Source organism: Euleptes europaea, chromosome 3 (genome assembly GCF_029931775.1).
Source record: "Euleptes europaea isolate rEulEur1 chromosome 3, rEulEur1.hap1, whole genome shotgun sequence".
In the NCBI taxonomy this organism is placed as follows: Eukaryota; Metazoa; Chordata; class Lepidosauria; order Squamata; family Sphaerodactylidae; genus Euleptes; species Euleptes europaea.
The window spans coordinates 26,193,304-26,207,415 of NC_079314.1; the positions used below are offsets into that span (position 1 = coordinate 26,193,304).

At 44.6% G+C, this 14,112-nt stretch overlaps 1 protein-coding gene across 1 annotated transcript in view; it reads left to right on the top strand.

The window, feature by feature from the left end:
* The window catches only part of MYOM3 (myomesin 3), a 60,294-nt gene that overhangs the window by 8,366 nt on the left and 37,816 nt on the right, over positions 1-14,112 (top strand). The window contains exons 4-9 of the mRNA XM_056847764.1: positions 6,785-6,942; positions 7,908-8,003; positions 9,353-9,441; positions 10,636-10,680; positions 11,635-11,775; positions 12,776-12,937. Coding sequence (XP_056703742.1) covers positions 6,785-6,942; positions 7,908-8,003; positions 9,353-9,441; positions 10,636-10,680; positions 11,635-11,775; positions 12,776-12,937 — 691 coding nt within the window. The remainder of the gene's footprint in view (positions 1-6,784; positions 6,943-7,907; positions 8,004-9,352; positions 9,442-10,635; positions 10,681-11,634; positions 11,776-12,775; positions 12,938-14,112) is intronic.

Consider the following 14,112-nt stretch of genomic DNA (forward strand, 5'->3'; position numbering starts at 1 on the left):
TCTTGCTGCTTCGCGTGCCTCCCGGTCGCCCCCTTCCCCCTCTCCCTCCCAGGCCCAAAACCTCCTTTCCTGGGTGCGCGAGGCATCTTGCTGCCTCGCACGCCGCCCAGTCGCCCCCTTCCTGTTCTGGCGTTCCTGTTTTGGCCACAGTTGGCAGCGTTCTCACGGCTCGGGGCTCTGTCTCCTCCTGGGGGTATCCTTGTGGCCTGGAGGTAATTGTAGGGGCCCCTTGGGGGGGGCCTGGGCATATCTCCAGGGAGAAGAAAAAGACTTGTGGCCATTTATGCACAGGAGGTTTTGCCTTGGATTTGCCGCTCTCCAGATGCACATTTTCCCCATCCGAATTCTCAGAACTCAAAAGTAAATTCCCCCCCCCACCACCCCAGGGGAGAGTTTGGAGAATTCGGATGGGGAAAATGTGCATCTGGAGAGCGGCAAATCCAAGGCAAACCCTTCCATGAATAAATGGCCTTGGTTTTTACATGCCAACTTTCTCTACCACTAAAGGGAGACTCAAATTGCCTTACAATCCCCTTCCCATACCCTCCCACAACAGACTCCCTGTGAGGCAGGTGGGGCTGAGAGAGCGCTAACAGAGCTGTAACTTGCCCAAGGTCAGCCAGCTGGCTTCGTGAGTAGGGGTGGGGAAACCAACCAGGTTCACCAGATTAGCCTCCGCTTCTCACGTGGAGGAGTGGGGAATCAAACCCGGTTCTCTAGAGTCCCCGCTCCCAACCACCACTCTTAACCACTACAGGGGGAATGACCGGGCTTGTAAGGAGGATGCTTTTCCGGAGAGCCCCCTCGCGCCGCCGCCTCCTCCCCCGAAACAGTCCGGCCCCCAACAGTGTTTGAGGGACAGTGAACTGGCCCCCTGTTTAAAAAGTTTGAGGACCCCTGATTTACAGGAACAGCGACAACAACAATGGACAAACGGTGACAAATGTTTCCAAAAATGTCACAACGGACTTTTCAAAGAGGCAAAAGATTCAACAATCTTTTTACTGGTGTCTAAACAAACTTTTCTATGTTGAAGAGTCAGAAAATCCTGCTGAACAACCAGGATGAAAGAAGGGGGGTGGGGATATTACCCCGGTACCACCGGAAAATGAATAGTGGAAAACATGGAAAAGTTTTGTCGAAGGCTTTCACGGTCAGAGTTCATTGGTTCTTGTAGGTTATCCGGGCTGTGTAACCGTGGTCTTGGAATTTTCTTTCCTGACGTTTCGCCAGCAACTGTGGCAGGCATCTTCAGAGTAGTAACACTGAAGGACAGTGTCTCTCAGTGTCAAGGGTGTAGGAAGAGTAATATATAGTCAGAAAGGGGTTGGGTTTGAGCTGAGTATTGTCCTGCAAAAGTATTGTCCTGTAAGTATCAAGATAATATGCTAATGAGGGTATGGTATGTTAATATGGAACCATTGTATCCTGAAGTGATCTGTTAATGTGTGTAATCCAAAACTAATCTGTATGGCTATTGTTGAATGTTGTCTTTGTCTGGAGGTTTTTCAGGGCAGGAAGCCAAGCCTTATTCATTCTTAAACTCTCCTCTTTTCTGTTAAAGTTGTGCTGATGTTTATGAATTTCAATGGCTTCTCTGTGCAATCTGACAAAATAGTTGGTAGAATTGTCCAGTCTTTCAGTGTCTTGGAATAAGACCCTGTGTCCTGTTTGTGTCAGTCCATGTTCAGCCACTGCTGATTTCTCAGGTTGGCCAAGTCTGCAGTATCTTTCATGTTCTTTTATCCTTGTTTGTATGCTGCGTTTTGTGGTCCCGATGTAAACTTCTCCACAGCTGCAAGGTATACGATATACTCCTGCAGAGGTGAGGGGGTCTCTTTTGTCTTTTGCTGATCGTAGCATTTGTTGTATTTTCTTGGTGGGTTTAAACACTGTTTGTAGGTTATGTTTTTTCAAAAGTTTCTCCATCCTATCAGTGACTCCTTTAATAAATGGCAAGAATACCTTTCCTATGGGAGACTGTTTTTCTTGAGTTTTCTGATTTTTGTTTGGTTTAATGGCCCTTCTGATTTCATTCTTGGAGTAGCCGTTTGCTAGCAGTGCGTGATTTAGATGATTAGTTTCTTCCTTGAGAAACTGTGGTTCACAGATCCGTCTTGCACGGTCCATTAATGTTTTGATTATTCCTCTTTTCTGTCGGGGGTGGTGGTTGGAGTTTTTGTGTAAGTAGCGATCTGTGTGAGTTGGTTTCCGGTAGACCTTGTGACCTAACTGAAGGTTTGTTTTACGGATGACAAGGGTATCAAGAAATGGGAGTTTACCCTCAATTTCCTTTTCCATGGTAAACTGAATGTTTGGATGGATATTATTAAGATGGTTTAGAAAGTCCATTAATTTTTCTTCACCATGGCTCCAAATGGCTCATTATTCTACCAGCTGACAAAGGCAATGCCACAGTGATCATGAAAACAGAAGAATACAAAAAGAAGATTGAGGAACTTCTGGACCCTGCCACATACAAAAAACTAAAACGAGATCCAACTTGCAAAATTACCAGGAAAACTAGCATTCTGATCAAGAATTCCACTCTTCATCCCGACACACACAGAAAACTATGCAAGACTGAAGCACAACCACCACGATTATATGGACTACCTAAAATTCATAAGGATTCCGTTCCACTCCGACCCATCGTGAGTGCCATTGGTTCCCCAACATATGAATTAGCTAAATATTTGACCACCCTCCTACAGGACCACATTGGAAAAACCACTTCTTACATCAAAGATTCAACTCACTTCATCAACAAAATCAGTCCGTTAAGACTCAATCCAAAGGATATATTAATCAGTTTTGATGTTGTATCCCTCTTTACCAAGGTTCCAGTAAAAGACACAATCTCATTGATTAACCAGATTTTTCCAGAAGATATAACAGCCTTATTTCACCATTGTTTGACAACAAGTTATTTCCTATGGGATCAAGAATTTTATGAACAGATTGATGGAGTAGCTATGGGAAGTCCACTCAGTCCAGTAATAGCAAACTTTTACATGGAATATTTTGAAAAGACAGCATTAGAATCAGCACCTTACAAACCTACAGTCTGGTTCAGGTTCGTAGATGATACATTTACCATTTGGAGCCATGGTGAAGAAAAATTAATGGACTTTCTAAACCATCTTAATAATATCCATCCAAACATTCAGTTTACCATGGAAAAGGAAATTGAGGGTAAACTCCCATTTCTTGATACCCTTGTCATCCGTAAAACAAACCTTCAGTTAGGTCACAAGGTCTACCGGAAACCAACTCACACAGATCGCTACTTACACAAAAACTCCAACCACCACCCCCGACAGAAAAGAGGAATAATCAAAACATTAATGGACCGTGCAAGACGGATCTGTGAACCACAGTTTCTCAAGGAAGAAACTAATCATCTAAATCACGCACTGCTAGCAAACGGCTACTCCAAGAATGAAATCAGAAGGGCCATTAAACCAAACAAAAATCAGAAAACTCAAGAAAAACAGTCTCCCATAGGAAAGGTATTCTTGCCATTTATTAAAGGAGTCACTGATAGGATGGAGAAACTTTTGAAAAAACATAACCTACAAACAGTGTTTAAACCCACCAAGAAAATACAACAAATGCTACGATCAGCAAAAGACAAAAGAGACCCCCTCACCTCTGCAGGAGTATATCGTATACCTTGCAGCTATGGAGAAGTTTACATCGGGACCACAAAACGCAGCATACAAACAAGGATAAAAGAACATGAAAGATACTGCAGACTTGGCCAACCTGAGAAATCAGCAGTGGCTGAACATGGACTGACACAAACAGGACACAGGGTCTTATTCCAAGACACTGAAAGACTGGACAATTCTACCAACTATTTTGTCAGATTGCACAGAGAAGCCATTGAAATTCATAAACATCAGCACAACTTTAACAGAAAAGAGGAGAGTTTAAGAATGAATAAGGCTTGGCTTCCTGCCCTGAAAAACCTCCAGACAAAGACAACATTCAACAATAGCCATACAGATTAGCTTTGGATTACACACATTAACAGATCACTTCAGGATACAATGGTTCCATATTAACATACCATACCCTCATTAGCACATTATCTTGATACTTACAGGACAATACTTTTGCAGGACAATACTCAGCTCAAACCCAACCCCTTTCTGACTATATATTACTCTTCCTACACCCTTGACACTGAGAGACACTGTCCTTCAGTGTTACTACTCTGAAGATGCCTGCCACAGTTGCTGGCGAAACGTCAGGAAAGAAAATTCCAAGACCACGGTTACACAGCCCGGATAACCTACAAGAACCAATGGAAAAGTTTGTTTAGACACCTGTAAAAAGATCATTGAATCTTTGGTCTCCTTCCGTTGTGACATTTTTGGAAACATTGTCACCGTTTGTCCATTGTTGATGTCGTTCCTGTAAATATTGTATGTTGCTTTTTTGCTTGCACTCCACTATTGTATCACTGTTGTCTAATATTTTGAATATATTTGTTGGATACTTTTGCATATTTGAGCTGAGTGCTGGTTCTTATTTATCTGCTATTTGTACAACGCAGGTGATTTTTGAGTTTGTAACCTCCAGGTACTGGCTGGAGATCTCCTGCTATTACAACTGATCTCTAGCCGATAAAGATCACTTCACCTGGAGAAAATGGCCGCTTTGGCAATTGGACTCTATGGCATTGAAGTCCCTTCCCTCCTCAAACCCTTCCCTCCTCAGGCTCTACCCCAAAAACCTCCTGCCGGTGGTGAAGAGGGACCTGGCAACCCTAGGGTATAAGCTTTCAAAAGTCAACGCTCCCTTGGTTAACTCTTCAGTGTTGGTTTTTCAATTCACATAGCAATGAAAACTGGGGAAAGTTTTTGGACAGAGAGGTGGAGATCGATAGCTGCAGAGTCTTAGCAAACCATTGCGGAATTCCTGTGGCATCTCTGACCCCATTTTCCAGTTTCTTTAAGCAAGTCTAGATACATCCATAAATTCCTCTACACGGCGCCCCAGGGCCACAAGCGAGGAGGAAGTAATTCTGACTTAAGCCACTCAGGGGAATGGCAGCCACTTCCTGGCCATGAGGCATGTCTGTGCAGCAGCCGGGGAAAGGCTTGTGTTCCTCCACGAAGCTGCATCCTCCGGGCTGCTGAGGCCGTTTTGGTTATGGTGACTGACAAATGCCTGAACCACCCCTTGGATTACTAGCAAAGCTTTATGGCAGTTCTGGCGAAACATTAATCGGCTTTTCTCATCTGGTAGTTGGCAATACTTGCCTAAGTCCACACAGGCAAGAGCCAGTGGTGTGTAGTTGTTAGGAAGTGGTCTCTCTAGGCTGCTTTAAAACACAGAAGGAAAAAAGAACAGATACCAGTCTTTTTCCTTACAGGAGCGTAAAGTTTAGAGGGGGACATTTTCAGTCATGGAAATAGGACAGTGTTAACGCCCTCTCTCAGCCCCACCTACCTCACAGGGTGTCTGCTGTGGGGATGGGAAGGGAAGGAGATTGTAAGCCGGTTTGATTCTCCCTTAAGTGGTAGAGAACGTCGGCATATAAAAACCAACTCTTCTTCTCCTTTCTCCAGCACTGTGGTCCTGAATTTTGCATCTAAAAAATTGATGACTGGGGATCTTGTCAAGGCTGTTTAGCATCTCATAGTTTGGCTCTGAAATTTGTCAGGTGATCATGACTGAGCTGAAGAAACACTGGAAGATGCTAAATTCTGGGTTGAATCCAGCAGAGGATTTCAGTGGATTGGGGGGGGGGTGTCACCAATTCTCCCTTTCTACAGTATTGTCTACCCTGCCTGGAAGAAAGTATCCAGAATCTCTGGCAGAGGGCTACCTTGTCATCTATAACCTGATCCTTTTAACTAAGTAGATGTCCTGCCACTGAGCCACAGCCCTTCCCCTGTGTATCAATGAAGGCATCCGGCTCTTAAGTACAACAGACAGGCCGTTTATGCTTGGTAATTAGCAGCACGTTCCAGGCTGAAGTGCCCCTCATATTTTTTGAGTTCTTCACTCTGAACCGTCATTCCAGAAGTCACTGTGAAGCCGGCACATACCTGCTTCGCATTTCTTAAGCGCCTCTTTAATGCAACCTTTTTTATTTGCGCCGTCCCCTCGAAGCATCCACTCAAGGAAGCATGAAGAATCACAGCCGCGGGTTAGCTAATGGCTATGCAGACGAAGGAATGAAGGAGCAGGTGAGTGGGGGTGGTGGAATTTGTTTGGCTTTCTCCTCTTGCATCAGGACCGTGAATAGGCATTTGAAAGGTCTGGTTTAAAAAAGGAGCTTTGAGCGAGCATCAAAATCGACCCTGCATAAATGGCCATATTCTTTTTGTCTCATTGATGAACGTGGCCTGCAGTTCTAAAAACAAACCGCAGACACCCATCAATTTCTGTTGCAGAAAATGGGTAAGATGTACAATACCATAACTGAAATCTGCTACACAGTAAGTAGAACAACCCAGTTAAAATGTTAGATCCCCTTTGTATCTCTGAAATAAATCTTATACTCCATGCATAGGGAAAATCAGAAACAAATGACCTTATACAACCTACAGGGGCCCATCAGTTACTTTAAGCACCTGAGACAAACTGCTCCATGAACTCCCTTCAAAGGCCACTGAGCCACTAAACGCCAGAAGGCCCAAAAATGTACCCATCTTATTCTGCCGTCCAAACCAAGGGCATCAGACTTGCCTGTTCCGTTCTGGCAGATGTATTTATAGAACAGAAAGATAAAAGAGTTTAAAACTGTCCGTGGTCCTTGTCCTAGGCGGAAGCAAAGGCACAGCGTGAAAAGGAGGTCATGGAGCTGCGGTCGTGCCGAGGGCCCATGTTCTGGATCCCGCTCCGAGCTCACGCCGTCTGGGAACGAATGAGTGTCAAACTGGAGTGTACGGTTCTGGCCTCCCCTCTTCCAGAAGTGACCTGGTAAGTGGGCAGAGATGAAAGCGTTGCCAGTTCCGGAACCACTGCGTAGCTGACCTCAAGAGGCCAGTTTAATAAAATTAAGTAATAAAAAATTTTCCAGGATGAGAACATTTCAGGCTGCGAGTGGGAAGGTGTCATGTTTGAATAATCTGACTAATGACTATTCCATGAGTATAGGAATCATAGAATCATAGAGTTGGAAGGGACCACCAGGGCCATCAAATCCAACCCCCTGCACAATGCAGGAAATTCACAACTACCTCCCCCCTCCATACCCCTAGTGACCAGAAGATGGCCAAGATGCCCTCCCTCTCATCATCTGCCTAAGGTCACAGAATCAGCATTGCTGACAGATGGCCATCAAACCTCTCCTTAAAAACCTCCAGGGAAGGAAAAGAGCAGGCTTCTGGCTAGCATCCTACCTATGTGCAGGTTTGCTCCTTTTAGGTTGGGCATTCAACTATATAACACCCACCACTGTAGTCAATATTTGAAACTGAAGACAACTGTTTCTCTCTGCTGGAACAATTAATCGTTTGGGGGGGGGGAGTTTCTAAAACACGTGGCCTGAATCCAGTGGTATGTGTGATTTGTCTGGCTTTTTTTTTTTAAAAAAAAAAACATCTTCTCTTAAACTGTTCCATGGGGAAGGATTCAAATATACCAACCCAGTCCAGAGACACATGTACATTGGGTGAAGCTAGAGGTATGACATCCGGTAACATATAATCGTTAGAATTTGACCAGTGAGATCTGGGTTTAAATCCTCATTCAGTTAACAAATCTCATTGTCTGAATTTGAGCCAGTCGCTGGCCTAATCGACTTCACAGGGTGGTGATGAGTTTAAAAATAGAGAGCAGAGAACCACGTACTCTGCCAGAAACCCTTTGAAGGAACAACAGAATAAAATTGCGGTTATGTTTACTCTCTGTTCGTGTCTGTCTTTCTCTGTGCCCCTTTCAAGGTATAAAAATGGAGTTCCTATTGACCTCCGTTTAGCTCCTGCGGGGAAATACAGGATGAAGAGTGAGTTTGGGATGCTCACGCTGGATATCAGCAGGTAATGGATTTGATTAACAGCCCGGGGAGTCGAACATTGTAACTTCTCTTTCAAACAAAATTGCAGAGCTTCACACTTTCAGGATCCAGGGCACCAAGAAAGCATCTCCCTGTTGATGTGTGGAGCTTTTCTGGAAAAAATTCAGGCGCACACAAAGCTGCCCTATTCTGGGTCAGTCTTGTCTACCTGGCAGCAGGATGCAGGGCCCAAGGTTAAGGCTACCAGTTCTGGGTTGGGAAATACCTGGAGATTTCTGGGGCGGAACCTGAGAAGGGTGGGGTTTGGGGAGGGGAGGGTCTTCATTGCCATAGAGTCCAATTGCCAAAGTGGCCATTTTCTTCAGATGACCAGATCTCTATTGGCTGGAGATCAGTTGTAATAGCGGGAGATCTCCAGCTACTACCTGGAGGTTGGCAACCTTATCCAAGGTAGAGGTCTTTCTTGATCCTTTTTAACTATGCTTGAGTCATAGAGTCCAATTGCTAGGGTTGCCAGGTCCCTCTTCACCACCGGTGGGAGGTTTTTGGGGTGGAGTCTGAGGAGGGCGGGGTTTGGGGAGGGGAGAGACTTCAATGCCATAGATTCCAATTGCCAAAGCGGACATTTTCTTCACGGGAACTGATCTCTAATGGCAGGAGATCAGTTCTAATAGCAGGAGATCTCCAGCTAGTACCTGGAGGTTGACAACCCTAGTGATCCCCAAGGCAGCCATGGACACCAGTCTGGTTGTTGGTGCCAACTTGCTTCTTCTCCATAGCAGAGAGTAGGCTTGCCAACCTCCAGGTACTAGCTGGAGTTCTCCTGCTATTACAATTGATCTCCAGCCGATAGAGATCAGTTCACCTGGAGAAAATGGTCGCTTTGGTAATATGGCAGTAAAGAGCATTCCCTCCCCAAACCTTGCCTTCCTCAGGCTCCACCCCAAACATCTCTAGGTATTTCCCAACCCAGAACGGGCAACCCTAGCAGAGAGCCACTTCAGGATTTCCTCATCATAGAGCAGGAGGTTACTTCAGAAGAGCCCAGGAGGCATCTACAGGGGGTTCCTATTTGGCAAAGAGCTGCCTCCATCCTAGGAGGATGGTTGGCTTAGAACCTCCCAACATTTTGTGGAGACTTCCAAGGTTTTGTGATTGGTGCCCCCCCCCCCCCCCGGTAAGTGATGCAGAAGTGACCAGAGAGATGTGCACAGCCTAGGGGGCAAGAAAAGCTCCAAGTCATGCATTAACCTGAAATATCCTGTTTAATTTTTAGCCACAAGAAAGGTCTTGATTCAGTCTATAGATGCAGAAGGGGGCTCTTGGGGTCACCTTAATCTCAAGAGTTTGCTATTGTTGTTCTCTCCCCAGATGCTCCTTGGACGATTCTGCTGAATACAGTGTGGTTGTGAAAAATCCATACGGCGAGGCCTACTCCTTTGCGACGGTACTCGTCAGGAGTAAGTCTGGGGGATTCACTTTCCTTTTCTTCCTAAAATGCTTTCCTGGGATGTGTCATTATAGCTTCCTTGATAGGGTTGCCAACATCCAAGTACTAGCTGGAGGTCTCCTGCTATGACAACTGATCTCCAGCCGATAGAGATCAGCTCCCCTGGAGAAAATGGCCGCTTTGGCAATTGGACTCTACGGCATTAAAGTCCCTCCCCTCCCCAAACCCCACCCTCCTCAGGCTCTACCCTAAAAACTGGCAACCCTACTCCACTGGCAACCCTATTCCTTACTACAGAATGTTCATGGGGGGAACATAAAGAAATTCCCCGTAATACAATTGAAAGGGTTTCCCTGAGGGCCAAATTACATTAATCTGATGTTATGGTAACGCCTTATGGTAACAAAAAGAAATCTGTAATGTGAACCAACAATAAGGTGATTATTAACTTGTTTACCATGTCCATGTTAGTTCTGCCCCAGTCATTCCTCTGTGAATGCCCATAATCCCTTGAGGTTTTCCATTGAATTTTGTTGTTGAATGAAAACCAGGAACTGACGGCTGGAAGTCTGACCACAGTTTATGACACATCTGAAGTCATGCTGAGCTAGGCTCAGCTACTGTCTCTTGAACCATTTGTTTCCTTACCTGATTATGGATTGAGACAGACTCCATTTTGTGCAGCAAGGAAGGATAGCAGTTTCATCAAAGAACCTTTGTTTTATATTTTGCTGATCATGGTTAACTTTCTAGTAGAGCTGATTTCCAGATTACAGAGTACACAGGTTGGGTTTGGGGTCCATACCCTGTGTTCTGTGTAACAGCCATAATTTAGCCCCTAGATTCCTGCATGCCTTTTCCCGTTATATCTGCACAATGAAAGGGGCTAGAGACGTACTTTGAATGAAAGCTGGAAATTCAGAGAACCTAATAGATCACCAAAGCAACAATCACATCTTGACTCATTTCTATGATTGTTTCTATGATTGTTTCCATGGTAAAAGTGGAATGGATCTTCAGATATTGCTATACATCAACATGAATATTAAGCCTTTAAACTTTAGCCAGTGTCCTTTTTGAGTGGTGAAAATCATGCCGATTTTACATCTGTTTCAACCGGTCCTTGGATTCACTGGCCAGCTGTGGTTTGAACTGAAATACAGTTTTGTGTGTATCTGATCCACCACTTTATTCTGTTTCATAGAATATTATGGGAAGGAATCAGGATTTGACTCAGAGTTATATAAAAGTAAGTACACATTTGTGGTTGAATATGAGTGTTGTTTTTTGTTTGTCTGTTTGTTTGTTTAGTTAAGCCTGACATTTGAATTTATATTGCCCGGCTGGCCCATTAGTTTGTCAAATTTTGAGAGTATGCCCAATGGGTGAATGAGAAGCAGGACTGCATCTGTTGTGCAGCTGGAGGGAGAGAAACTCTTCCTAAGAAACCCAAAACAGTGATTGCCAGAAGCAGGAGACAAGCCACATAGGATGGCCACCTCCACCATACTCTACTTGTGAACATCTTGAGAACATTCTGCTCCTCATATGAAGAAGAGGAGTTGGTTTTTATATGCTGACTTTCTCTACCACTTAAGGAAGAATCAATCCGGCTTACAATCGCCTTCCCTTCCCCACCCCGCAACAGACACCCTGTGAGGTAGGGCTGAGAGAGTGTGACTAGCCCAAGGTCACCCAGCTGGCCTCATGTGTAGGAGTGGGGAAACAGCTATTCAACAATACATGATGAACAAGTACTTATGATAACAAATGGAGTTCCATGGACAGGCATAATTAGATCACTGAGCCTTTATGTGACAATATCATTTAGAATCTGAGTTATCAATGATATGTTTAAAATACATAAGATATTACTTTGCTGGAGTGGAGTCTCACAAGATACTCATTCGGTCGTATCTATGTCATTTAATCTCAAGGAATTTCCCAACCTCAAGTTGTCAACTCTAGCAAGGGAGCCAGCGTGGTGTAGTGTTTAAGAGTGGTGGTTTGGAGTGGTGGACTTTGATCTGGAGAACCGGGTTTGATTCTCCACTCCTCCACGTGAGCGGCGGACGCTAATCTGGTGAACCGGGTTTGTTTTATTCATGTTCATGTGTTACTACTGTTATTATTATTAATGGAAAATGTATAATAAATAATCCTTTGTATCTGTATTCTTAACCAACTTCATCTTGCTTCTCAGGGACACTCATGCGCCAAGACGCTGACTTTGCCACCACCTTGAAGCCTGTCTTCACCAGAGAGAAGGAACCCTTCACGCTCTTCTGTTCTTTCACTTCTGACTTGCAGGAGCATCAACGAGACATCCGTTGGTTCAGAGATGGTTTGTATTGGTAACACACACACACACACACACACAAAAAGCCAACCAGCCCTTAGCAGTTATTAAGCACCATGCCCTTAACAGGCTTTGGACAGATGATGCCTTTTCAGAGACGTGGACATTCTTTGGACCTCTTCTGCTTGCCCAGGATACATACCTGGTTATTATTTCAGTTGCATAATTGCCGCTGCCAATTTAGTTTCTATGGTATTGGAACAACTCAGGAGTTACTTGCTGAAAACCAGTGTATGTAATCAGCAGCATCAAGTGGCAAAGCTTTTCTTGCACTGTACTGTGTCAGATTGTGGCAGGGTGGCAGTGTTTGTGGGTCTGAATTTTTTCCAATAGCAAAAAAACAACCACCCCAACTTCCTTGCTTTTAGAAAATTAGCCTTTTGGGGAGAAGGCTAGGCAGAACTCCCTGGTGTTCTAAGTGCAGAGTTGGTTGTCTTTCATGCAGGAACATTCAGTATACGTCTGCCTTCTATACAAACACACACAAGCTCGCACACCAGGCTGAAATCCAGTCTAAGGAAAGTAGACCACTCTGTTTTGATGATTGGTTACACTCTCCCAAAATCCTAACAAATGCAACTGGCACCAGTGAACTGAAATCTGTACTGCTGGTAATGGGGGAACCTATTGGCCAGTGCCTGTAACGTCCCTGGTAACAAACAACATGCTTACTACCTATCATGTGCATTTTAAAAACCATTTAATATTTTGGTAAAAGGTAAAGGCTTCTCCTTTTGAGCAGATAAATGCTCATGTAGTCCATTAAGAAGGACAAAAAGCGCAAAGCTATCGGATCACACAGCAATGAGCTGCCGTCTTGTGTGGGCGTTTTTAGAAGTATCCCTCAAAGCTGAATGGTGAAAGCAAAAACTGAAAATGCTCTAACGTTCAAAAGGTCAAATCTGTAACTGGTGCCCAAATTTCAGCTCCAGGGAGAAGCTACCTTGTGGACAAGCCACATATAACCTTTTATTTTGTGCTCCAGGTGAGTTGCTGAAAGATTCCGATCGCCGGCAAATCAAATGTGGAGATCAGGATGCCTCTCTAACAGTATCTTGCGCTTACAAAGAAGACGAGGGATTTTATAGTGTCCATATCCCAATGCAAGATGGGTACAGCAAGCAAAGAGCTTACGTATTTGTCCGGGGTGAGTATTAATTGTTTCAGTTATCTTGTTGGCAGAGGCAGTGCTAATTTGTTTGTTTGCTTGCCTGATTTGATTTGATGTTTGTTCATCCCAAAGGTTCAGAGTGAGTTACAAATATGTTGCAATCATACCCCGCCCCTTTTTTGCTGTCAAGCCACAGCTGATTTATGGAGACTGTAGGATTAGCCATTGCCTGCCTCTGCGTAGCAGCCCTGGATTTCCTTGGTGGTCTCCCACCCAAGTAGTAACTAGGGCTGACCCTGCTTAGCTTCCAATATCTAACGAGAATACCCTACTTAAAACACCCTCAACCTGTCCTATCCCTGACAATGGATGGTTAACATAAAAACATCGTACCTTCACCACATTGGACTGGCTGTTGCACACAAAGCCCTTCATGGTCTTGGCCCTTCATATCTTCAAGACCTCCTCTCCCCTTATGCTCCACCATATTAGCTTTAATGATCTCGAAAGGGCCATCTGCTGGTGCTGCTCTACAATGGGCAAAGGTCAACAGTTGTCCATACATGTGCATTCTCTGTTCTAACCCCACCTTACAGAATGGTTGAAGTGCTCAGGAAGACTCCCACACATCTCCCAGCGTGGTGTAGTGGTTAAGAGCAGTGGTTTGGAGTGGTGGACTCTAATCTGGAGAACCAGGTTTGATTCCCCACTCCTCCACATGAGTGGCGGAGGGTAATCTGGTGAACCGGGTTGGTTTCCCTAGTCCTACCCATGAAGCCAGCTGGGTGACCTTGGGCTAGTCACAGCTCTCTCAGAGCTCTCTCAGCCTCACCTACCTCACAGGGTGTCTGTTGCGGGGTGGGGAAGGGAAGGGGATTGTAAGCCGGTTTGATTCTTCCTTAAGTGGTAGAGAAAGTCAGCATATAAAAACCAACTCTTCTTCTAAAACAGAATTCAGGAGGGTGTTTTTATGATGGTAACATAAAAACAGAATGATTCAAGGGGGCATTTTTATAAAAGTAGTAGGGCTGTATTATAACAAATGGTTCAGTGTGACTCAGGTGTCAGATTTAAATGCCCTGACCATGTGCTTAGGGGACAAATACATGGGTCATTCACTCAGAATCCACACACACACCCTCCCTTGCCTGTTCCATTGGTAGGAGTGTTAATGTCAAGCTGGCTAAATATTAGAACTCATAGCTAATATG